At 50.0% G+C, this 23,571-nt stretch overlaps 1 protein-coding gene across 3 annotated transcripts in view; it reads left to right on the forward strand.

The window, feature by feature from the left end:
• The window catches only part of ZNRF3 (zinc and ring finger 3), a 74,983-nt gene that overhangs the window by 43,174 nt on the left and 8,238 nt on the right, over nt 1-23,571 (forward strand). For 2 of the 3 annotated variants that reach the window (XM_035098012.2, XM_035098013.2), the window contains exons 2-6: nt 5,697-5,822; nt 19,363-19,437; nt 19,605-19,736; nt 21,585-21,695; nt 23,024-23,191. In XM_035098012.2, coding sequence (XP_034953903.2) covers nt 5,697-5,822; nt 19,363-19,437; nt 19,605-19,736; nt 21,585-21,695; nt 23,024-23,191 — 612 coding nt within the window. Of the gene's footprint in view, nt 1-1,933; nt 5,269-5,696; nt 5,823-19,362; nt 19,438-19,604; nt 19,737-21,584; nt 21,696-23,023; nt 23,192-23,571 lie in introns of those variants that run through there. The other variant, XM_035098014.2, reaches the window with a different exon arrangement.

Raw genomic sequence — 23,571 nt, forward strand, 5'->3', positions numbered from 1 at the left:
GAAAACTCCATGGACAAAGACAACAGGCATATAAAAGTTATGACGCTGGAAGATGAGGCCCTCAGGTCGGAAGGCGCCCAACATGCTACTGAGGAAGAGCGGAGGACAAGTACAAGTAGATTCAGAGCTGATGAAGCGGCTGGGCCAAAGCCGAAAGGTCGCTCAGTTGCGGATATGCCTGGAAGCGAAAGGAAAGTCCAATGCTGTAAAGAAAAATATTGCATAGGAACCTGGAATGTAAGATCCATGTACAATGGTAAGCTGGATGTGGTCAAAAATGAGATGGCAAGAATAAATATTTACATCCTGGGCATCAGTGAACTAAAATGGACAGGAATGGGCGAACTCAGTTTGGATGACTATCATATCTACTACTGTGTTGGGGTGTAGGGGTGGGGCTTTGGTGGGTGGTGTTGTAGACTGAGGGTAAGTTGTAGGTGGTTAGGGTTCCCGAGGTGGGAGTTATGTTTGGGGGGTTATGTGTATGGAGTTTGCGGTGGATGGGGGAGGTTGGATCTCTGGGGAGGCCTTGTTTTTGTGACGGTGTGGTCTCCCAGGCAGTATGGCTCCAGCTGCGGGTGGATCTCGGTGGGCGGTGGTGGCTCCTGGGCAAGCGGCCTGGGCTGAGGCGGCCTGGATTTCGCTCCAGGGGTGGGTGGATCTCGGTGGGCGGATTTCGGTGCGGTGGATTGCGGGGTGGGTTTGATCGGGATTCGTTTGCATGGATCACGGGGTGGATTTGATTTTTGGTGTGGTGGATGGCGGGGGGGGGGGTTCGATCTCCGGGGCTGGTTGGATCGCGATTCGCGGGTTCGATCGGGGTTGGTTTGCTTGGATGGCGGGGGGGGGTGGATCTCTGGGACTGGCTGAATCGAGGGGTGGGTTTGCTCAGGGTGGGTTTGCTTGGATCGCGGGGTGGGTTTGATTTTGGTTCGGTTGATGGGGTGAAGGGTGGATCTTGGTGAGGTGTGTGGATCTCAGGGCCGGGGCTGTCGTTGGTTGGTCTGGATCTCAGTGGACTGTCTGGATCTCATGGGAGTATGGTCCTATTCCGCCTATTCCTTTGATGTCCACTGGAGGTCACTATTTATTTTGACACAAAATTAAGGTATAATACCTGCCATAGGTGTGCCATCTGTCCAGTCTAACTTGATAGGAACACTATGCCATCTGCATGTGACGTTGTGGCCAAATTTGATGGCAATCGGGCAAGCGGTTTCGGAGAAAGGTGGGCTTTAACAAAATACATTTTCTACATTTTTATATATATAGATGGCTTGGGGGGAAGCTGAAGCGGGAACATCCATGCGTGTGGTGGGGGGCTGGAGGAGGCTGAAGCACAGGAGGTTAAAAATGTCTGTTCCAAATGCAGTTGACGAGAGACACTGTACTATACTGAGCCAACCAGGGGGACCACGGTTCTCTCTGACTATAAACTCCATAGGACAGACTGGAGGTGGCCTCACTCTCTATGTCAGCAAGAGCGTTGAGTCCAACAAGTTAGAAATTCCCAAAGGGTCAGGCACCCCCACTAATCCCCAAGAGTAATTTAGTACTGGCAATGTGCTATCATGTCCCTGACCAAAATGCTCAGGAGGGGAGGGGGTTTGGAGCCTAAAAAACAAGGAGGCACCCAAAGACAGAAGTGCTATATGGTAGTGGATGACCCCAGTTATCCCCTTCTAGGCAGGTCCCATAGAATCATAGAATTGTGAAGTTGGAACGGGTCCTCAGGGTCATCTAGTCCAACCCCCTGCAATGCAGGAATCTCAACTAGATCATAAGTGACAGACATTTGATTCATAGTCTTTTTCACAGTTTGTTTATATTCAGCATGAGACACTATTGTCCTAGACATTGGGGGGGGGGAGAGAAAGGGGAAGAGGGAGAGGGTTGGGGGGGTAGTGATTTTTTTCATTCAGTTGCATAGTGTCTGTGCAGGTTTTTTGTGTCACCGTCTCGAGGGTAGGCCTTTTATTTACCATATATAGTTAATTGTTTTTATTTGCATTGTGAGAGATAGAGGGGTCCAGAGCTTGGTTAGTTGCGTTCAGTTGATTGCAGAGTGGCTTATTGGGGGGAGGGGTGGTAGGTTGTGGGGTCAGGTTAACCATATTGATTTGTGTGCTGTTGTGGGGGATAGTTCGTTGTCTTGTTGTGTTGCGTATGTGATGAAGAGGAACTCCTTTGCTTGTCCCTGTGCTAGTTGTAAGTTTGTTGGCTAACTTTTCTAATTGGTCGGTTTCACGTATATTTTGATCCAATGGTCTATGTTCATTTCTAATAGGTTCTTCCAGTGTCTAGTTAAAATATTTCTATGACATGAGTTCCTTGTCATGTGCATGTGTGTTGTTCACCTGGAATATGTTTAATAGGGCTAGCGTTCTAGAGTTGCTTCTATTACCTGTTGTTATTTTGGAGATTTCCTGTGGCAGTGATATCCAAAAGGGTTGAACTTTGGGGCATTCCCACCACATGTGGAGGTATGTGCCTATGTAGGTGCAGCCTCTCCAGCATTTGGATGAGGTTCCTGGGTGTATCAGCACCAGCTTGCGTGGTGTTAGGTACCATCTATAGATAAGTTTCAGAGTGACAGTCTACCGCCTTCTGAGGGAGTCTGTTCCACTGTCAAGCAACCCTTGCTGCCAAAAAGTTCTTCCTGATGTTTAATCAGAATCTCCTTTCTTGTAACTTGAAACCATAGGTCCTAGCCTCTGGAGCAGGAGGAAACTAGCTTGTTCCGCCTATAGAAACCTGAAAATGGCTGTCACATCTCACCTTAGTCTCCTCTTTTCCATGCTAAATATTCCCAACTCCTTCAACCGTTCCTCACAAGGCTTGGTTTCCTTTATCATTTTGTTCACCTTGTTCTGCATATGTTCCAGCTGGTCAATTCTGCCCAGAACAGGACTCAGGATTTCAGGTGTGGTCTGACCAAGGCAGAATAGAGTGGGATTATGAATTCCCTTGCTTGGGACACTATACTTCTGTTAATGCAGCTTAGAATAGCATTAACATTTTTTGCTGTGCCACACTGTTGACTTGCAGTTCACCAAAACCCCTAGATCCTTTTCACATATACTGCTTGTTGTATTACTGGACCAATGAGGTGAAGAGATGGGGATAAGGGGCACACACTGCAACTAGATTCTTAGAAACTGCCTAGATCTCATAAAATCATAGAATCTTAGAGTTGGGAGGGACCCAAGGGTCATCTAGTCCAACCCCTGCAGTGCAGAAATCTTAGCTAAAGCATCCATGACAGATGTGTATTCCAGATGTGGTCTGACCAAGGCAGAATACAGTGGGACTATCTATAACTTCCCTTGATCTGGACACTACACTTCTGTTGATGCAGCCTAGCTTATTTTCCTGCTGCATCACACTGTTGACTCATGTTAAGGTTGTGGTCCATCCAGACCCTAGATCCTCTTCACATGCACTGCTAGTAAGCCAGGTGTCCCCCACCTTATATGTGTGCATCTGGTTCTTCCTGCCAAAGTGCAACACCTATTGAAATCTGTTAAGGTGACATTGAATCCTGATTCTGACTTCAGGGGGATTGGCTTCTCCAATGATGAGTTAATAAGTATCTCCTCAGTTCCTTTGTCCAAATCATTTATAAAACGTTGAAGAACAACAGGCCCAGTACATGCGTGTTCCGGTCACAACAAGTAGGTAAAATTTCTAGATATATTGAATGCCCTAGAATAGCTGGCAGTGGAACAGACCAGCCGGTCACTCCCCTGGACTTAATCCAAATGGATCCTTTAAAATTATTCCAAGGTGCTCAAGTGTCCTCTGATAAAACATAAAATTCTGCCCACATGAGGAAATAAGGTTGCCAGGAGAGCATGAGGAAGGCTACTTTCCGTTGTAATGTCTGCGAAGAAATGCAGATTATGTAAAAGCTGTGTTTGGGGAGGCAACAGATTCTTGCAGGAAATGAACCTGACTGCAAACACAATAATGTGCCGTTTCTGTGCCACTTCACCACCCAGGAACTCCAAGCAGGCAGTGAGGGGTATAGGAAGATCCTTTGGGAATGCTGATGGGGAAATGATGGCTCTGTCTCCTGCAGCATTTAATGCAGTTGTACACCTTGCCTTTAGATAATGCAAACAAGGCTGCTTCAGAGCATGAGGAAGAGGCAAGCAAAGTCAGGCAAGCGCTTGATGTCTCTTCCTAAAGGGAAGAAGCTGCAATATGGTTTTGCTTTTAAAAAGAGGCAGCTGTAGGAAAGGAGAGATGGTTAGGGACCATCCCAAGAATGAAACAAGAATGAGAGTGCACCCATTAAAATGAAAAAATTCCTTCAGTAGCACCTTAAAGACCAACGAAGTTTTTATTTTGGTATGAGCTTTTGTGTGCATGCACACTTCGTCAGGTATCAGCAGGTCTAGAGAAATGAGTGAGATACAGTGGTACCTCGCAAGACGAATGCCTCGTGCAACGGAAAACTTGCTAGACGAAAGCGTCTAGCAATTCTTTGTTGCCTTGCAAGACGAAACTTTCTATGGCCGCATCTTGCAATACACTTTTTTTTGCCACTCCCCCCCCCCAATCTGCCGTTTGTTTCCGCAAGACGAAAATTTTCGTAAGACGGCATGACCCGCGGAACGAATTATTTTCGTCTTGCGAGGTATCACTGTATTGCTCTTTCTGTGGCTGTTAGGCGTTGAGACATCTCCCCTTTTGCCTTGGCCATTTGCCTGCTGGGAGGAATGGGGATGTTCCCTCCGAAGAAATATCTGCTTTGGCAGCATTTCATTTTGTAGCATTTTGCTTCAGCTACTTTGTCCTAGAACAGTCCCATGTACAGACACCCACAAAGACTTGTGCATTTTCCAGTATTGTCAGGGGGACTCCCTACAGGGAGCCCCCCCCCTGGTCATCCTGACCAGCACTTCGCCCAACAATAGCACGAGCAGCAAGTCAGGAAGAGGGAATGAGGAATGGAGCGGAATGGAGGGAGGGCTCAGTGAGGCGTCCGAGCCCTGGCTATGCTCTGGGGAACAGGGCAGGCAGGAAGGGCTCAGAGATGCGTCAGAGCCTTGGCACCGCTCTGGTTGAGGGACAGCGAATGAGGGGGTCAGTGAGATGTCGGAGCCCAGGCGCCACCCCAGCCAGCAAGAGGGGAGACCTCTCCTTCTGGCGCCCGAATTGAGGCGTGCACCCACAAATAAGGGGCGGCGTTTCAGGATGCCCAGGCTTTTATGCTGGCCCAGAAGCAGACGGAAGCCATTGCCGGGTTCTGAAAGTGACTAGGTGGTTATATTTTCTATGATCTCTGCACTGTAAATAGTATGCACACAAAAAACTCTTTAAGACAGCGCGGACTGGAGCGTCTTTACTCGAGAGTAGCCACAACAACCCCCTGACAAGTATTAATGCCGTTCATCGCCCTTCAGCCTCAGGGGCATTGGGACTTTGCAAATATGTCCCAACAGGCGACACACGACTTCTTGGTTTTCTCTTGGTCACAGCATTGGTAGGAGGAGGTTGAGACGCCTGCCTGGAGTTGGGCTCAGCAATATCTTTAGGACCATTCTATGGGAACCTGAGGATGTGTTGATGGGCGGGGTGCCAGGGGCACAGAGGTTGGTGACCTCACAATGGAAAGCAAATGAGATGAACCTTCATGGAGTTCCTTCATCTCCTTCATGGTGTTCTTTTCCTTCCTCCTCCTCTTCTAGATGCATCCATTGGGACTCTGCAATAGCAATGATGAAGAGGATTTGTACGAATATGGCTGGGTTGGAGTGGTGAAGCTGGAGCAGCCGGAGGTGGAACCCAAGCCCTGTCTGACAGTCTTGGGCAAGGTAAGGAGACCCTCCCTGATGGTGCAGAGGGCCATGCCCTTGCCCCACACCACTCCATGCTGCCAGGAGACTTGTTGGGTGGGCCTCTCCATGGTGCTGGTTGACTCCCAGGTAGATGTGAGCTTGGTAGAGCACGCACATGATCCTGGCGGGGGTGGGTGTTGTTGCTGCCAGAAACTTACTCCTTGATGCCCCTTATCCAAAACATGCTTCCAGGCTGCCGTGATCTCTTGGTGTGCTGCTGGATCTCCATCACAGGGAGACTTGATCCTGTACCAGTTGCTGCAATAGGAATCATAGAATCATAGAGTTGGAAGAGACCACAAGGGCCATCCAGTCCAACCCCCTGCCAAGCAGGAAACACCATCAAAGCATTCTTGACATATGCCTGTCAAGCCTCTGCTTAAAGACCTCCAAAGAAGGAGACTCCACCACACTTCTTGGCAGAAAATTCCACTGCCGAACAGCTCTTACTGTCAGGAAGTTCTTCCTAATGTTTAGGTGGAATCTTCTTTCTTGTAGTTTGAATCCATTGCTCCATGTCCGCTTCTCTGGAGCAGCAGAAAACAACCTTTCACCCTCTTCCATATGACAGCCTTTTATATATTTGAACATGGCTATCATATCACCCCTTAACCTTCTCTTCTCCAGGCTAAACATACCCAGCTCCCTAAGCCGTTCCTCATAAGGCATCGTTTCCAGGCCTTTGACCATTTTGGTTGCTCTCTTCTGGACACGTTCCAGCTTGTCAGTATCCTTCTTGAACTGTGGTGCCCAGAACTAGACACAGTATTCCAGGTGAGGTCTGACCAAAGCGGAATACAGTGGTACTATTACTTCCCTTGATCTAGATGCTATACTCCTATTGATGCAGCCCAGAATTGCATTGGCTTTTTTAGCTGCTGCATCACACTGTTGACTCATGTCAAGTTTGTGGTCTAACAAGACTCCTAGATCCTTTTCACATGTACTGCTCTCAAGCCAGGTGTCTCCCATCCTGTATTTGTGCCTTTCATTTTTTTGCCCAAGTGTAGTACTTTACATTTCTCCCTGTTAAAATTCATCTTGTTTGATTTGGCCCAGTTGTCTAATCTGTTAAGGTCATTTTGAAGTGTGATCCTGTCCTCTGGGGTATTAGCCACCCCTCCCAATTTGGTGTCATCTGCAAACTTGCTCAGGATGCCCTCAAGCCCATCATCCAAGTCATTGATAAAGATGTTGAATAAGACTGGGCCCAAGACAGAACCCTGTGGCACCCCACTAGTCATTTCTCTCCAGGATGAGGAGGAGCCATTGATGAGCACCCTTTGGGTTCGGTCAGTCAGCCAGTTACAAATCCACTGAATGGTAGCATTGTCTAGCCCACATTTTACCAGCTTCTTTACAAGAATATCATGGGGCACCTTGTCAAAGGCCTTGCTGAAATCAAGATAGGCTACATCCACAGCGTTCCCTTCATCTACCAGGCTTGTAATTCTGTCAAAAAATGAAGTCAGATTAGTCTGACATGACCTATTTTTCAGAAACCCATGCTGACTTTTAGTGATCACAGCGTTCCTTTCTAGGTGCTCACAGACCGTTTGCTTAATGATCTGCTCCATAATCTTTCCTGATATTGATGTCAGGCTGACTGGGCGGTAATTGTTTGGGTCCTCTCTTTTCCCCTTTTTGAAAGTAGGGATAACATTTGCCCTCCTCCAGTCTGCTGGGACTTCGCCTGTTCTCCAGGAATTCTCAAAGATTACTGCCAGTGGTTCGGAAATCACCTCTGCCAGATCTTTTAATACTCTTGGATGTCGTTCATCTGGCCCGGAGACTTGAATACATCTAAACTAGCCAAGTATTCTTGGGTCCTTACTTATTCTGGGCTGTGTTTCCCCTGCTGAATCATCTGCTCCATATTCTTCAGGTCGGGCATTGTTTTCTTTTTTGGAGAAGACTGAGGCAAAGAAAGCATTGAGGAGTTCTGCCCTTTCTCTGTCCCCTGTTTGCATTTCACCATCTTCTCCTCTAAGTGACCCCACTGTTTCCTTGTTCTTCCTTTTGCTACGAACATACCCATAAAAGCCCTTTTTGTTGCTTTTAATCTCTCTGGCGAGCCTGAGTTCATTCTGTGCTTTAGCTTTTCTGACTTTGTCTCTACACGTGCTGGCTATATGTTTGAATTCCTCTCTGGTGATTTCCCCCCTTTTCCATTTTTTGTACATATCCCTTTTAAATCTTAACTCAGTTAAAAGTTCTTTAGATAGCCACCCTGGCTTCTTTAGGCACCTTCCATGTTTCCGTCTCGTTGGTATTGCCTGAAGTTGTGCTTTTAATATCTCCCTTTTAACGAACTCCCAACCATCATGAACTCCCTTCCCTTTTAGTATTTCTGTCCATGGGATCTCACCCAGCGTTTCCCTAAGTTTTCTGAAGTCGGCTTTCTTAAAGTCTAGGATTTGAGTCTTAGTATGCTTGGTTGCTCCTTTCCGCTGAACAATAAACTCCAGAAGAGCATGATCACTCCCACCTAATGATCCTGCCACTTCTACCCCACTAACCAGGTCCTCACTATTGGTTAGAATCAGATCTAAAATGGCTGATCCTCTTGTTGCTTCTCCCACTTTCTGGACAATGAAGTTGTCTGCAAGGCAAGTGAGGAATCTGTTCGACCTTATACTCTTTGCTGAGTTTGACTTCCAATAAATATCAGGATAGTTGAAATCCCCCATTACAGTCATACCTCGACATCCGAAGGACTCGACTTCCAAAGTCGACAACACCGGAAGTCTTTTTGCCACGCGCGCCCACCGCGCGCGTTCTGCACCTGCGCCGACCGCGCATTTCGACATCCAAAAACCTCGACTTACGAAGACGGCTGCGGAACGGATCGTCTTCGTAAGTCAAGGTACCACTGTACTACTATCTCACTTCCTTTTGAATGCTTGGTCATCTGTTCCAGGAAGGCTTCATCTGTGTCCTCAGTTTGGCTTGGGGAGCTATAGTAAACTCCCACAATGAGATCACTGTTTTTCTCTCTCTTATTTTTGACCCAGATACTCTCAATATGGCTTTGAAGTTTTAAATCCTGGATCTCTTCACAGGTATACACATCCCTGACGTATAACGCCACTCCTCCTCCTTTCCTGTTTGGTCGATTTCTCCGAAATAGATTGTATCCCTCTATTACTACATTCCAATCATGAAACTCATCCCACCAGGTTTCAGTGATGCTTATTATGTCGTATTTAGTTTGCTGTACCAAGAGCTCAAATTCATCTTGTTTATTTCCCATGCTCTGTGCATTAGTATACAGACATTGAAGACCATCGATCATTCCCCCCATGTCTCTTATTTAAGGATTTTTTCCTCCCACCACTAAGTCTGCATGCTGTTTGCTCCTTTTGGTCCTTTACATTTGGATGATCATCTTCAGCATTTGATAGACTCCTACCTTCAGGACTACTGTCTCCCTTCCCCACATAAGTCAGTTTAAAGCCCTCCTGAGGAGGTTTTTAAGTTTCATGGCAAAAACATTCCTCCCAACCCTTGTGAGGTGCAGGAGATTCGGTGTGCATTGCACTGTCCAAATGGGCAATGAAGGAATGTTCCCCCAGAAGGTGCAGATTCAGTGCTTTTATGCTGGATTGTTTAGGGCTGCCACGTTGTAATCTGTTTCCGTTCCTCCCCAAGAACATCCTTTCCTTCAGATTCAGAGTGAACCCTCACTCCCACCAGATGCTGGGTGTCTGTCTAAGGCCAGGTCTGTTGTAAGGCACTAAGCGCCCCAGCCCACTGCTGCTTTTAATAATGTCGATCTCCCTCCTTGGCCCTCCTATCCCCTCCCCATTGGTCAGGCAGAGGCACCTGAGAGTGTCCCTCCACTGGAGAATAACCCTAGTAGTCCATGCATGACTCTTCCTTGCCAGAGAGGCTGTTCAACTTTACGTTTCCATCTCCTGACGTTGCTCTTGCCAAACTTAGAAGCTGGCATATTTCCAACTCTAAGTCTGTGTTTTGTGGCAAAGGTCAAGCTGGATGCATTCCAAGATGCCTCCTTTTGGGAAGACAGCCGCAGGCATCGCTGCAAGGGAGCCATCACTGCCCCCCCCCAGCCTCAGCTGTGGCTGCAAATGGCTGCTGGCAGACCAAGAGCTGTGGTGGTCAGTGAGGCTAAAGCCTGGACAGCCTTGGGGAGCAGCACCAGGCAAAGAACAGCCCTGGGGTGGGGAGGGGAGGGGAGTGGCAGGGAGCAGCAGTCTTGACTCTTGCCAGAGGGCCATTGGCAGGGCTGAGGCATACCTTAAAAAAAAAAGAATGCCTATGAGGTTCCTCCCCACCTGGAAAAGTGTGAGAGGTTGATGCTGGTTTTACTTGGCACTGTGCAATGGGCAGCTGAGCCAGAAGGGCTTGACTTGTTCTTCTATGCAGGTTCTGTTTCCCTTGGAGAATGTGGGCTATGGGCACCCTCCCCCAGCAGCTCTCGAGGCAGCAAGGGCCCCCAGGGAATACCTGCATTGGGTCAGTGGTTCCTCACCCCCCACTGTTCATTTGGGCAGACTGGTGTCCACTGGTGGAAGAAGCTGTGTTACTTTCTGACTTCTAAAGTGGAGGACTTACCCCCCCCCCCGGGGGCCCCAGCAGTGAAGAGTACTGAGTGGATACCTTTGCTGCATCAGACTGATGTTTCTTTTAGGGAAAGTACCCTTCCTGGTGAGGCTGACCAGGCCCAGTGGGGGTGAGGACACCAAGGGAGCATGCAGGGAGCATCCTGGCTTCCAGTTGCTAAGGGCCCTGCTCCTTTCCAGGGTGAGGAATAGGATTCCCCTAGGGCAGGACTGAGGAACTGTGGGGGCCCTCCGGATGCTGCTGGACTACAACTCCCATCAGCCCTGACCATTGGCCATGGGGGCTGTTGGGAGTTGTAGTTCAGCAGCATGAGGAGGCCAAGAGGGCATCCCTGCTCATGATTCCTGTGATAAAGGCAGGTGGCGGACGGTGGCTGGCTGTGAGAGAGGGCTTAGTGAGCTGTACAATTCTATGATTCTACGATTGTGTGTTTGTGCTCGGGTGCTCCCTTGAGCCTGAAGCATTGTGCAAGAATGGCAATGGTGCTACTGCTACTTTTCTACGGGGAAGAGCCCCCCCCCCAGGCTCTGACTCCTCTGTTGAACTGGGTATTAACCCCCCATTCTTCATTTCAAAGTGGGAGCAGCAAGACCAGCACCCTTCCCTGCCCTTCTCTCTAAGGACTTGGCTCTGTGGGTGCTGTGGCAGGTGGGGGTGTTTGGAAGGGATGCCGTGGAAGCTTTTGCGGAGGGTGTTGCCCCATTGACTGATCAAGGCGTCTCAAGGGCTGTTCTTGACTGATCCGATGATCTTCTGAATAGAACCGTCAGGCAGAGAGGGGAGAAGAGCAGAAGAAGCCCTGGCCCCCTCTGGGCAAGATTTTCTGCTATGCTAATCCTGCTCCCTGCCTTTGTCCCCCTCTTCCTTCGGAGGTGGGGTGGAGAAGGTTGCTTTGAGCCATGGTGGCGCACAGGCTGCTGTTTCTGCTGCTGCTGCTGCTGCTACGGCTTGGTTCCCAGGCTGGGAACCCACTGAGTCTGTTTCCATGGCCACCGTGAAAAGTGCCTGGTGCGGCTGCTTCAAAGAGACACCCCACCCCTGCCACCAGCCCTTCGTGTTGTGGGGGGAAGGAGCAGAGGCTGCCTCTCTGGAGTTGTCAACACCAGGTTGCTCCCTATCAGCCCTTCCTTTTCCTGGAGATTTTGGCGAAAGGACGGGGAGGCCGGCCAAAACCTCTCCATCGAGGGGGCGGCTTTCAGGATCCTTAGCTAAATAAATTCTTCCCATATTTTGGGAGTCAGAAATACCCGAACTTGTCTGTGGAGAGATGCTTCTCTGTGTTAGCAGTGACTCCCCCCCCCAATCGGGGGGTGGGGTGGGATTTTGGCTCATTTTGGCTTTCTAAGAAGATTTGCAACTTTCACTGAAGTTGGGCTTCTTGGGAAGTGAGCAATATGGCCAATGTTTAAAAAGTAATCTGGGGTGGGGAGTGGGGAAACATGTGAGTTGTTGGGCTAGCATCTCTTCTGGGTAATAAATTAGTGGAAAGCATGATCAAGGAGAGAATTTGTGTTATGAATAAGCATATGATAGCTGCAAGGCGGTCAATGGCTTCTAGTCACAATGGCTGTCTTCTACGTCCACTGTCAGGAGGCAAGAAGGGAGCAAGAGACCCATAGCCAATGCTGGGTCTTTCCATTTATTTAGCTTGCAAAGGAGGAACCAGGAGGGAGGGGTTTCCTTTTTGACTGTACAGGTCGCTTGTGTTTAGTTTGGAATTGCACCTCAGCTCTGCTCTGGAATCCAAGAACACCAGCGGTTCCCTCGGCCACTCTGCTCACTTGGACTGAAACCTCCCAAGTAGACCATGTGGAACCATGTGGGGAACCTCTGGCCTACTGGCTAAATTTGGCCCACTAGGCCTCCCCACTTGGCCCATGAGGCCGTTTGGGGGTTAACTCCCACCCACCCTACACATGAAGTCATACATGACACCGTGGGTTGGAGGCAGGACTTTAAAAGAGCGGTCTCCCGACTGCTCCTTTGCTGGAAGTCAATTCTGCAAGGGACTAATGAGCTTGCCTGCCTGTTTATTGGCAGAGGTTAACCTCTTGCAAGTTAGCGCTCCCGTCACAAGCCATGGCCGCAACCACCAGCACCGCAGTGTCCGTGGTGAGGGGGCTGGGCGCCAGGCAAATAGGCACGGCTGGCAGAGAGGGCAGAGGAGAGAATGCCAGCGTGCAGGAGAAAATGGGTCTGGCTTTCCTGGTCAAGCTTTTTATCTCACTATTCCTGCGACGCAAGGCCAGGGGGAACAACCCGCAGGCCCTTTGCCTCTCTGTCACCAGAATCATTTGCTTGGAGCAGGCTTCCCAAAAAGGAGCCAACCTGCTGGGAGACGTTCTCCAAGCAACGCCTTCCATCTCAGCTGGTTGCTGTGGAACGGATTTGGCAAATGAGACCCCTAATCAGAGGTGGAAGGGTTTCTGTTTTTGTTTTTCTGTAATCCTTGTCCCAAGGCTTCTGCAATGCAACTATGTTCCTCTGATTGTGTGGAGAGAAGTTTCCAGTTTTGTAATAACTCTTCCTTTTGAAACGAAGCAACATGTGAATTTGGGACACGGAGTGGCATGGCCTCCGCAAGAGCCATCCAGGGAGCAGGAGCAGGAACCCTGCAGAGCCAGGCTGGGCACATAGCAGCTTTCCTAGGCGATAGGGAAGGGAAGATGGTTCTCAGGGACCAAAGCAGCTGCTGGGATGGGGGGAGGAAAGGGGCAGTGCTCATGGGCGTAGGCAGGGGGGCAGGAGGGGGCAGTTGCCCCCCTAGAAGCAGGGCCGCTGCCCAGCCTGCCCCGCTGCCCGGTGCCGTCTCCCTGGCTGGCTGTGGGGCGGGTGGAAGGAAAGCCCCAGAGCCGCGCAAAGCATTTGGCTGGCTTTCCCTCCGCCCGCCCCACAGCCAGCTGGCTAGAGGACATCTCCCTTCTCGCTGGCTGTGGGGCGGGTGGAGGAAAAGCCAGCCAAACACTTTACGCGGCTCTGGGGCTTTCCCTCCACCCGCCCCGGTGATCGCGGAGGGAGAGGAGGGGGTCGGAGCAGCCCGGTTTTGGGCTGATCCTGCCGCCCCCTCGCCCCTGCTGGGGGAGGAGGGGGTCGGAGCAGCCCAATTTTGGGCTGATCCTGGCGCCCCCTCACCCCTGAATGACCATGGCTTTCCTTGCCCCACTGTGGCCCCTCCCCTCCTGTGCCTTGGCCCCGCCCCTTGCCCCCCTAATTTTGATCCTGGCTACGCCCCTGGCAGTGCTGCCTATTGTATGTTGCGGGGGGGGGGGCAGTGATTGACAGAAGAAGGCTTCCCCTGGCTAACAGGGCATTCTTTGGCATGAAGGAATCTCTTTGGCTAATAATAAAAATTTATTTAGACCCCACCCATCTGGCTTGGTTTCTCTGGACGGCTTCCAACAAAATATAAAAAATACAATAAAACACCAGTCATTAAAAACTTCCCTAAACAGTGGTGTCTTCAGATGTCTTCTAAAAGTCAGATAGTTGTTTATTTCTTCGACATCTGATGGGAGGACGTTCCACAGGGCAGGTGCCAGTACAGAGAAGGCCCTCTGCCTGGTTCCCTGTAACCTCAATTCTTGCAGTGAGGGAACTGCCAGAAAGCCCTCTGAGCTGGACCTCAGTGTCTGGGCAGAACAATGGGGGTGGAGATGCCGTTTAGGGCTTTAAAGGTCAGCACCAACACTTTGAATTGTGCTTGGAAATGTACCGTATATTCCGGCGTATAAGAAGACTGGGTGTATAAGACAACCCCCAACTTTTCCAGTTAAAATAAAGAGTTTGGGATATACTCGCCATATAATAAATACGACCCGGCGTATAAGACGTCCCCCGACTTTTGAGAAGATTTTCCTGGGTTAAAAAGTAGTCTTATAAGCAGGAATATACAGCAATGTTCAAATATATAAAAGGATGTCATATAGAGGAGGGTGAAAGGTTTTTTTTCTGCTGCTCCAGAGAACTGGACATGGAGCAATGGATTCAAACTACAAGAAAGACATAAACATTAGGAAGACCTTCCTGACAGTAATAGATGTTCGACAGTGGAATTTGCTGCCAAGGAGTGTGGTGGAGTCTCCTTCTTTGGAGGTCTTTAAGCAGAGGCTTGACAGCTCATATGTCAAGTATGCTTTGATGGTGTTTCCTGCTCGGCAGGGGGTTGGACTGGATGGCCCTTGTGGTCTCTTCCAAAACTATGATTCTATGATTCAATACTGGACAGTTTGCCCTTTATTTCTCCTATTTCTGCTCTAATCCTGTACTCTCTCTTTCTCTCTCTTGTGTGCCAAGTTAAGAATCCTCTCTAATTGCCTGCCTCTGTCTGCTTTTACAGGAAAGGCTTTGCTGGCTTGGCTGGAGAAACTGTCTCTCTCATCTTTCCTTTCCTTTCCCCCTTTTCCTTCCTTTCCCTTTTCCCTTTCCTTTCCTTTCTTGTCCTTGCTCCCTCTCCTCATTCCAGCCCCAAGGAGGAGCAAACCTGGGCAAGCCTTTCATGTTGTCCCTTCCAGTTCCCTGAAGCTTTGGCTGGTTAAGGTGGCCATCTGCAGAGTGGGAGCACTGGGCCCCATCAGGCCATTTTACATCACATTTTCTTCTTATTTGGCGATCCCTCGTAGCCGAGTAAGATTGTTTTCCATATACACGGTTTTAACAGTGGGTCCGTAAGCGACTGTGGAGGCCAATTCTGGATCCACACGTCCTTCCACCGTGGGGACATTGGTTTCCGTGCGGGAGTTGATCATGGTGTGGATTTGCCAAGTGTGCTGTTCTCTTAGCACATGTCCTGAATTTGAGCATCTTCAAAGCCCATGACACCTTTGGTAAAGGCTATTGCGCTCGCAAGCCAGTGCTTCTCATTTGTCAGTGTTTATACTCAATTTTTAAAGATATGCCTTGAGACAGTCTTTAAACTTCTTGTGTTGACCACCGACATTACACTTTCCATTTTTAAGTTTGGAATAGAGTAGTTGCTTTGGAAGACGATCATCAGGCTTCTGCACAACATGACCAGTCTAACGAAGTTGATGTTGAAGAATCATTGCTTCAACACTGGTGAGCTTTGCTTCTTCCAGTACACTGGCATTAGTTTGGCTGTCTTCTCAAGTGATGTGTAAAAATTTTCGGAGATACCATTGATCTTTCAAGGAGTTGGAGATGGCATTTATAAGTGGTCCATATTTCACAAGCATACAGTAAGGTTGGAAGTACAATAGCTTTGAATGAGTGGAGGGGGGTTTGGAGGAGAGGCGGAAAGAAGAGCTAATTTGTCCGTTGCCAGGGGGCACAATCTGTACAGTTCTGCCAGGGGCGCAAGATCACCGAGCTACGGCTCTGGTGTAGAGGGATTGCAGTTGCAAAGGCTCCTGGGATTGCTAGCTGTTTTGCTGCTCTTCACGCAATTTTTGCAGTTTAAATTGATCGATTTCACTATTTCCTGGTGCTGCTCATAATATGTGGTGGCCTGCGAGTTGAATGCAGGTAAGTGGGGAGACGCCTGTAAAGCTGCTTCAGACAGCAAAATTACAGTTTAAGCAGGCAGGAAATCCTACAATGTACCCACACCTTGATCTGAAGAGTGGAATATTATTCCCTTTTTTCAAAGGGACATGAGCGTGACAGTTTTGGCAGCAGGACCCACACTGCTGCTAAGTTAAGAAATGGAAAGGGAGGGGAGGAAGGGGATCCCTGCCCTATAACATGTCTTCCTTCCTTGTGATCACTTAATGAAGGTCTTCTGTGGGTCTCGGAGAGCCGGCTGATTTTGGTCAAGGCATCCCAATGGAGAAGGGAGGGGGGCCTTGAGATGAGCAATTTCTACCATTTCCAATAGTCCTGTTGTCTTTCCCCCAGAGTTCCTGCCCAGCTTCACCTTGCTCACCTTCCAAATTTAGTGTTTGAAAGAAAATCATCCTAGAGGGCTGTGACTGAACTGGTTATCTTTTGTCTGCTCTCTGACTTCAAGTTGTCTTAACCATTGTCAGATGGTGAAGAGACTGCAATGGCAACTAATTTTGCATGTGCTGACCTTTATGCAAGGCAGGAGGAGCTCAGGACGTTTCCTGAATGCCTTCTGGACATGTTTTGAGATCAGACTTGTGCCGAGGTCCTCATGGAGCGTCTTCATGGAGCGTCATGGAGTAATATTAGAGTTACGTCATTTTTCTTCCCTATGCCACGATCCATAGTAATAAACCACAGAATAAGTTCAGATTCACACACAGCCCTATTCAGCTTAGTCCCCTCACAGAGCTACGGTCCCTCTTCCCAGGGCTTCTTGTTGTTTTGGTGTGCATTTTGTGTTCTCATTTTGGATGTTTATGTTGTGTACTGCCCTGTGATCTTCAGATGAAGGGCGGTATACAAATTTAATAAATTAATGTAATAAAATAAAACTCTGGGAGTTGTAGGGTGGTGTTGTGGGTTAAACCACTGAGCCTAGGGCTTGCTGATCAGAAGGTCGGCGGTTCGAATCCCTACGACAGGGTGAGCTCCCGTTGCTCTGTCCCAGCTCCTGCCAACCTAGCAGTTCGAAAGCACCTCAAAGTGCAAGTAGATAAATAGGGAAGGTTAACAGCGTTTCCATGCCCTGCTCTGGTTCGCCAGAAGCGGCTTTGTCATGCTGGCCACATGACCCAGAAGCTGTACACTGGCTCCCTTGGCCAATAACGCGATGAGCGCCGCAACCCCAGAGTCTGTCATGACTGGACCCAATGGTCAGGGGTCCCTTTACCTAGTAAGTCTCAGCACCTTGAACAAGCTGCACTTCCCAGGAAGCAATGACTGTTTAATGTGGCATGATCCTGCTTTCAATGAATAGTGGAGATGAGGCCTTGCTCACAAAGCTGCCAGTGAAATTGGTACTGAGGAGGCGGAGGAGCCGCCTTTGACTCATCACTGCTGACTCTCTTGTTGTTTTCCTCCTCCCCCTTCTCTCTCCCCCTTCTTGTCAGTGCAGCATTGGGGGGACCAGATTATGCCTTTGAAAAGAGGGCACTGCTTTCATCCAGCCCATCCGTACGCATGGCAGGAAGCCCAGGGTGCAACTGCCCCCCCTTCCTTTTTTGTACCTGGAGCAAAAACCTGCCAAGCTGCAGCAGAAATGGGTGGCATTCCTTCCTTCCAAGGCTCTGTGTCTTGTACCAGGTGGCAGGTATCTAATGTGAGCTGAGGCTGCCTTAAATGTGAAAACTCTGGAAATGCTGTTCCAGAACTGCTGCCACCACCGTGAATTTGTCCCTTGTATAAAAGCAGAAAGAGAATCTTGGCCATAAGTCGGTAGCCCTCCTCTGCTCTCACTTATTTGGGGTCCAGGATACTTTGAGCCAAGTGTCAAAAGGCCAGGGGAAGGGGAAGGCAGTTTCCCAAGCACCCTCTGGCCAACCCAGCCCCTCTTTAAAGGAGGGGGTTCACATATAGCCCATCCACAGGGAGCCCTGGGCTGCAGGCAAAGGAGGAGAGCAGCCTCTCTCCTGGGGTGGAAGGGGAAGGCACAACTTGCCTGTCTTTCTAGCTCTCCCCTCCCCTCCCCTCCCCGTCATTCTCTCCCAGGGGGAGGGATTCAGCTTCTTGCCCCACATCTCATCTGGGCTCTGCTGCTGAAGGGGTGTGTGTGTGTGTGTGTGTGTGTGTGTGTGTGTGTGTGTGTGTCAAAGGCCTCTTTCCACTTTAATTACCCTCTCCCAGGGGGAGGGATTCAGCTTCTTGCCCCACATCTCATCTGGGCTCTGCTGCTGAAGGGGTGTGTGTGTGTGTGTGTGTGTGTGTGTGTGTGTGTGTGTGTGTGTGTGTCAAAGGCCTCTTTCCACTTTAATTACCCTGCCAGGGAGGGGAGGGAGAAGGCATTCACCTCCTCCTATTCTTCCTTCTTGTGGTGGGGCAGGCAGGCAGGCAGGCAGCCACCTGTGTAGTCCTGTCACCCCCCCCCCCAGCAGGTGGTGGGCTGGCGGAGATACCTCCTGTGTGCCAAGTTGCATTGGGGGGGGGGTCAGGCTCCAGCCTGCTCCATGCTGCTGCTGCTGCTCCTCCTGTGGCTTCAAAGCTTGTCTGAGAGCAGAGCAGAGGAGGAAATGGAAGAGGGAGGGAGGGCGGAGGGCTCTGCATTCTGTGGTGTGTTTGTGGCTTCTCTGCTTTGATCTCCTGCCAGGGAAACCTGGAAGGTCAGGCCAAGTTGCAGCGAAGCTGTGGAGCGCGGAGCACACTGGAATGCAGGAGTGGAGCCTCCCCGCCTGGGCAAGCCACCCAAATCTCTCACTCTGCGCTGGGGGCTCTCAAACCGGGCAATGGCGGGGTGTGTGTGTTGTCCTGGCTTCCTTTCTTACTCAACAGAGGAGCTCTCATCTGGGTGGCATCAGCCTTGGCATAACTGCCCTGGACTGTTCCGCCAGCAGATCCAAAGAGTTGGAAGTGGGGTGTGTGTGTGTGTGTGTGTGTGTGTGCAGGTGTTGTTTTATGGGCAGGGCGGGGTGGCTCTGAGAATGACATGCTTTGAGATCTCTGCTCTTTGCACACCCCCTCCAAGTTTTTTAGGACAGTGTGCCATTTCAGGAGGGGGTGGGCAAGGATGAGGTGCTTGTTGGACCCAGTTTGTGTGGTCAAAACTACACAAAAGGCTGGAGAGGAAGGGAAATACTTCACGTCACACTGCAGAGGGTTGAGTTTTCCTTTGAAGACCAGCGGCCTTTGTGTCAGATGACATGTGAGTGAAGATTTGAGGGGCAGTTCCTGCCACTGGCTTAGCTTTGGGGCACCATGGGGAGGCTTTTCCAGCTCATGACTGACCTCTTGTGGCCAGTGCAAGGAGCTGCCTTTCTTGGGAGGGGATTTTTTCTCCTCCTTGAGCTGCTGTTGACAGGCTGGGAAGGCAAGAGGGGCTGAGTTGATTCTTTTTCTGTCACTCCCTCCATCTTTCCCTCTCCACTTCCTGTAGGCCAAGCGGGCAGTTCAAAGAGGGGCCACAGCTGTCATCTTTGACGTATCCGAGAACCCAGATGCAATTGACCAGGTATGCAGGATCCAGTGTGTTTGTGTGGTGAAGGGGGCGTGTGCTCATCATTGTTGGTCCTCTGCTGATGGGGGACTGGTGTTTCTTGGTCAGCCTGCAATCTGCTTCATTGCCAGAAAAAGGTTGATTTGCGGGGAATAGCTTAACCTTTCGCCATTTTCTTCTAGTTGAACCAGGGCTTGGAAGACCCCTTGAAAAGGCCCATTGTGTATGTGAAAGGAGCAGATGCTGTCAAATTGATGAACATTGTCAACAAGCAGAAGGTGGCCCGTGCCAGGATTCAGCACCGGCCTCCACCGGTAAGGCGACCCAGGCAGGCCCCTGTCAGGGGCTCCCTGTGGGCTGCTCTTCTCCTTTCCTTTATTGCAGCTCACTAACCGGTGGGCAAGGCCCTGCAAGCCTAGCTGGGGTCTCAGTATTTAACCTTAAGTTAACAAAAAATAATAGAAATGTTTAGGAAATTAATCTTCAGATTAAAATATAAGTCCCTCCCACCAGTTGAATAGACTGCAACATGCTCCAGAACAGCACCTCCCTCTTTCTTTCTTTCTTTCTCCCTGCTCCCTTTTCTGGTTGTTTGGCTCCTGCCTCTTGGCCTGGGTGCTGATCAGGGCCCCCCAAGGACCACCACTGGACTGATCTCATGGCATCGGTGGAGGGCTGGTCTTCTTAAGTTAGAATTCTGCCTCTTTTTTCACTTCCTCTTGTTTGCAAATGGAGTTGAAAGTGTGTAGTTTGTCAAGGTCATTTTTAGGGATTTTTTGGCTGAAGCTGAGCTGTAAGATTCTGACCCAGTGGCACTCTGCCTCGCTCCAGGGGAAGGAGAAACATGTTTGGGTTGAGTAAACATTCTTCAGGGACTCTCACCTGCTAGTACTAGGCAGTTAAAATCAGCCAAACCCTCCCCTGCCTTCAGAAGAGCATAATGAAATCCAAGCAATTGCTTTCTAGTGGCATATGATGTAGAAATGGCTCTTGCAGTTAACAGCTGCTGCGTGGGAAAGAAGTCTTGTTGCCTCCAAATGAAGAGGGCATGGTTATCTCTGGATGCCCTGAGACCAGAAGCTAGTGGAAGAAAGAGTAGCCAGCCAGGCAGATGCTTGTGGAGCTGGACATAGCAATTCCTAGTAGGAGGCTGGGAAGGAGGGTTGGGTCTTGGTGGGCAGGTGGGTGATGGTTGCTTAAAAAGGCACTGGAGTGAATGGGCAAAGTCCTTGTATGGCCGCTCAGCACCTGTAGTGGGGGTGGGGTCTTTGAAAGTGCCTTTCCATGAAAACTAATCTCATAGGAGCAAATCACTTCCCAATGAAAAGTTGAGGCGTCCATACATGAGAGCCCTCTTCATCTAAAGCTGGCTTGATTCAGTCATGAAAATGTTTGCTCAGAGAATTTAGTAATGGGGAAGGGTGCTGATTTCAACTCTTGATGCATCACAGAAGAGAAATGGACTGAATTAGCACCTGGCTTTGGGATGTAGAATTCCCTTTCACAGAGTGAGAGCACAGAGAACTATTTTATGCAGTCAGACCTTTGGTCTATCTTAGCTTAGTATCATTGACGCTGCCTAGCAGTGAGCTTGTCTCTGATTCTTCAAGTCACAGATCTTTCCCAGTGCTACCTGAAGTTGTCAGGAATTGAACCCGGACCTTTTGTGCCCAAGGCAGGTGCTCTGTCCCTGAGTCACAGCCCTTTGCCAAACCCTGCCCCTCACGAAGAACTTTTGCCACCACTTTCGCAAGGCTGAGGTTGCAGGCAAGGACTGTGAACTAAGTCTCTGAGGTGGGATTTTCACCTGCCCTTCAACTCACTACCAGTCAGGGACAAATCTTTGCAAACAGCAAACACACACTTGTCAGAGGAATAGGAAACAGGTTCTGTGCATGCACAAACCCTGGAGAATTTCTTATGAAAGCTTTCAGCAAACTCTGAAACCTTGGGATTCCTTTTGGAGTATTTTGGGTGTGGGGCGTGCCTCAGACTTTAACCATTCCAGTTTAGTTCAAAATGTTAGCTGCTGCTGCCAGCTGAACAATCTCAGGCTGCTTTGAATGTAACCAAAAGGCGTATGTCATTGAGCTGGAAAAAAGCTAACCCTGCTGATATTTGTCCATCTCTTGCCTCCTCCTCTCCCTGATTTTACTTCTAAGCAACCTACCGAATACTTCGACATGGGGATTTTCTTGGCCTTTTTCGTGGTGGTCTCTCTCGTGTGCCTTGTTCTTCTGGTCAAGATCAAACTGAAGCAGCGCCGCAGCCAGGTAAGGAAGAGCTGCCTGGGCCTCTAGTTGTGTCTTGTTGGGAAGGTGAGTCACTTCCTCTGGGGAAGAGGGGCTGCTCTGGGAAGGGGACAGCAGGCAGCTTCCTGGCAGGAAATGCTTTGACCTCCGCTGGCCTTGGGGTGTGAGGGGCCAAGGCCTTCTGGGCACACCTGCTCTACTACTGCCTCTGGCTTTGTGGGGTGGGTCTAGAGTCTGCACTGCTTTTTGGGTGCCCAGGGCTGGCCAGTGTAATGGGACAGGCGGGAGTTCTTGGCTTCCTCCTTGCCATGACCACCAGCAGCCATTTCAACAAAGCCAGAAGCACCAGTCCTGTCCTGATGGAGGCTCCTGCAGTGGGAAAGCAGGCTGCAAAGAGACAAAAAGAACTGGAGAAGGTGAGGGATTTAAAAGGGAGGAGGGGAAAAGGCACCTTTGGAGGGAGCAGGTAGAAACATGCAGGGTTGGTCAAGATTAACTAGGGTAAACAGTCTGGGTGAAAAGAAAAGTGGCTCCTCTTCTGGCTTGGGAACTGAAGGAGGCCTGAAAGGATCACCTCTGCTTTCGTTTGGCTGGTCAATGTTGTTTGGAAATGTCCTATGTTATGTTTTGGGAGTTGGTTTAATTAGCACAGACAGGTTAGTGGCATTGTTGGCAAATGCATTTGTAGTAATTTCAAAGCCTTCCTGATGTGCCAGTGTCAATTGCTCTTGCTCTTGCATTCCCTGGAGGGTCCCATTAGCAGCCAGGCCTGAGTTGCTGGCAGAGAGAGCCTCATGGCATGTGGATCCTCAGTGAGTCCCAGTCAGTCCCGTCCTAAATGGGGTGGGAGGGAGGCTTGCCCCAAGTGCAAATGCAACCAGTGGGGGCTCACGGTGCTGGGAGGGGTGTTGCCCAGATCTTCCATGCTTCAGGATGGACTCTCTGCAGGCAACAGGCCCTGCATTGCACTACTTTGAGGTGGGGAACAGCTCCAGACCCCTTCCGATGTTGGCCTCAGATCCCCAGTGTCTCTGGCCGTTGGCCATATGAGCTGAGGCTGAGGGAAGCTGGAGCTCAGCAGCATGAGATTAGTTGTGATGGCCCTTGGGAGGTGCCTTCCAGCTGTACCATACTGTGATTACGTTAACATCTGGAGGGAGTCCATACTGTGGCCTGTTGGAAAGAAGGACATAAGTCCATTCCCACCCCCTTCACGGCCTGTGTCATGTCTGGGGATACCCCCAGCCATTGCTTTACCCTGGAGCTGAGAATGTCATGCAGGGGTTGAGTGAATGGGGACTGCCCTCCTTCTGCTTCCCAGGAATGCCCTCGTGTTTCTCCTGTTGCAGAATTCCATGAACAGGCTTGCTGTGCAGGCCCTGGAGAAGATGGAGACCCGGAAGTTCAAGTCTAAGCTGAAAGGGCCCAGCGAAGGCAGCTGCCCTGCCCTGGACACACTGAGCAGCAGCTCCACCTCTGACTGCGCCATTTGCCTCGAGAAGTACCTGGATGGGGAGGTGAGAAAGAGAGCAAGTGGCCTTGCTCTGCCGTAGAAAGCTTCTCCCCCTCCCCTCCGGGGAAGGAAGTGTCATCTAGGGTGTTAACACTTTCCGGCTGCTTTTCATCAGAAGCTTCTAGCAAGGCAGCTGGCCTCCCTGTTGCTGTTGGTGGGTGTCTTGAGTGTGCTGTGTAAAGAGAGCCTCTGGCATCTGCTTGCAACACAAGAATCTTCCTGGCTGCGTGGTGGGGAGGGGGAGGAGCCTTGTTCTGCAAGGAAAAGGGGCTTTGGGCCCTATTCATGCCATTTGCTACCCTTTGAGGTGGCACCTGGCTGAGCAGTTCCCTGTCATCTGAGCAGAGACGATGTTTGCCAGGATGTGCACCTGGTCGTCCTGGT

The sequence above is a fragment of the Zootoca vivipara genome, chromosome 17 (assembly GCF_963506605.1).
Source record: "Zootoca vivipara chromosome 17, rZooViv1.1, whole genome shotgun sequence".
In the NCBI taxonomy this organism is placed as follows: domain Eukaryota; kingdom Metazoa; phylum Chordata; class Lepidosauria; order Squamata; family Lacertidae; genus Zootoca; species Zootoca vivipara.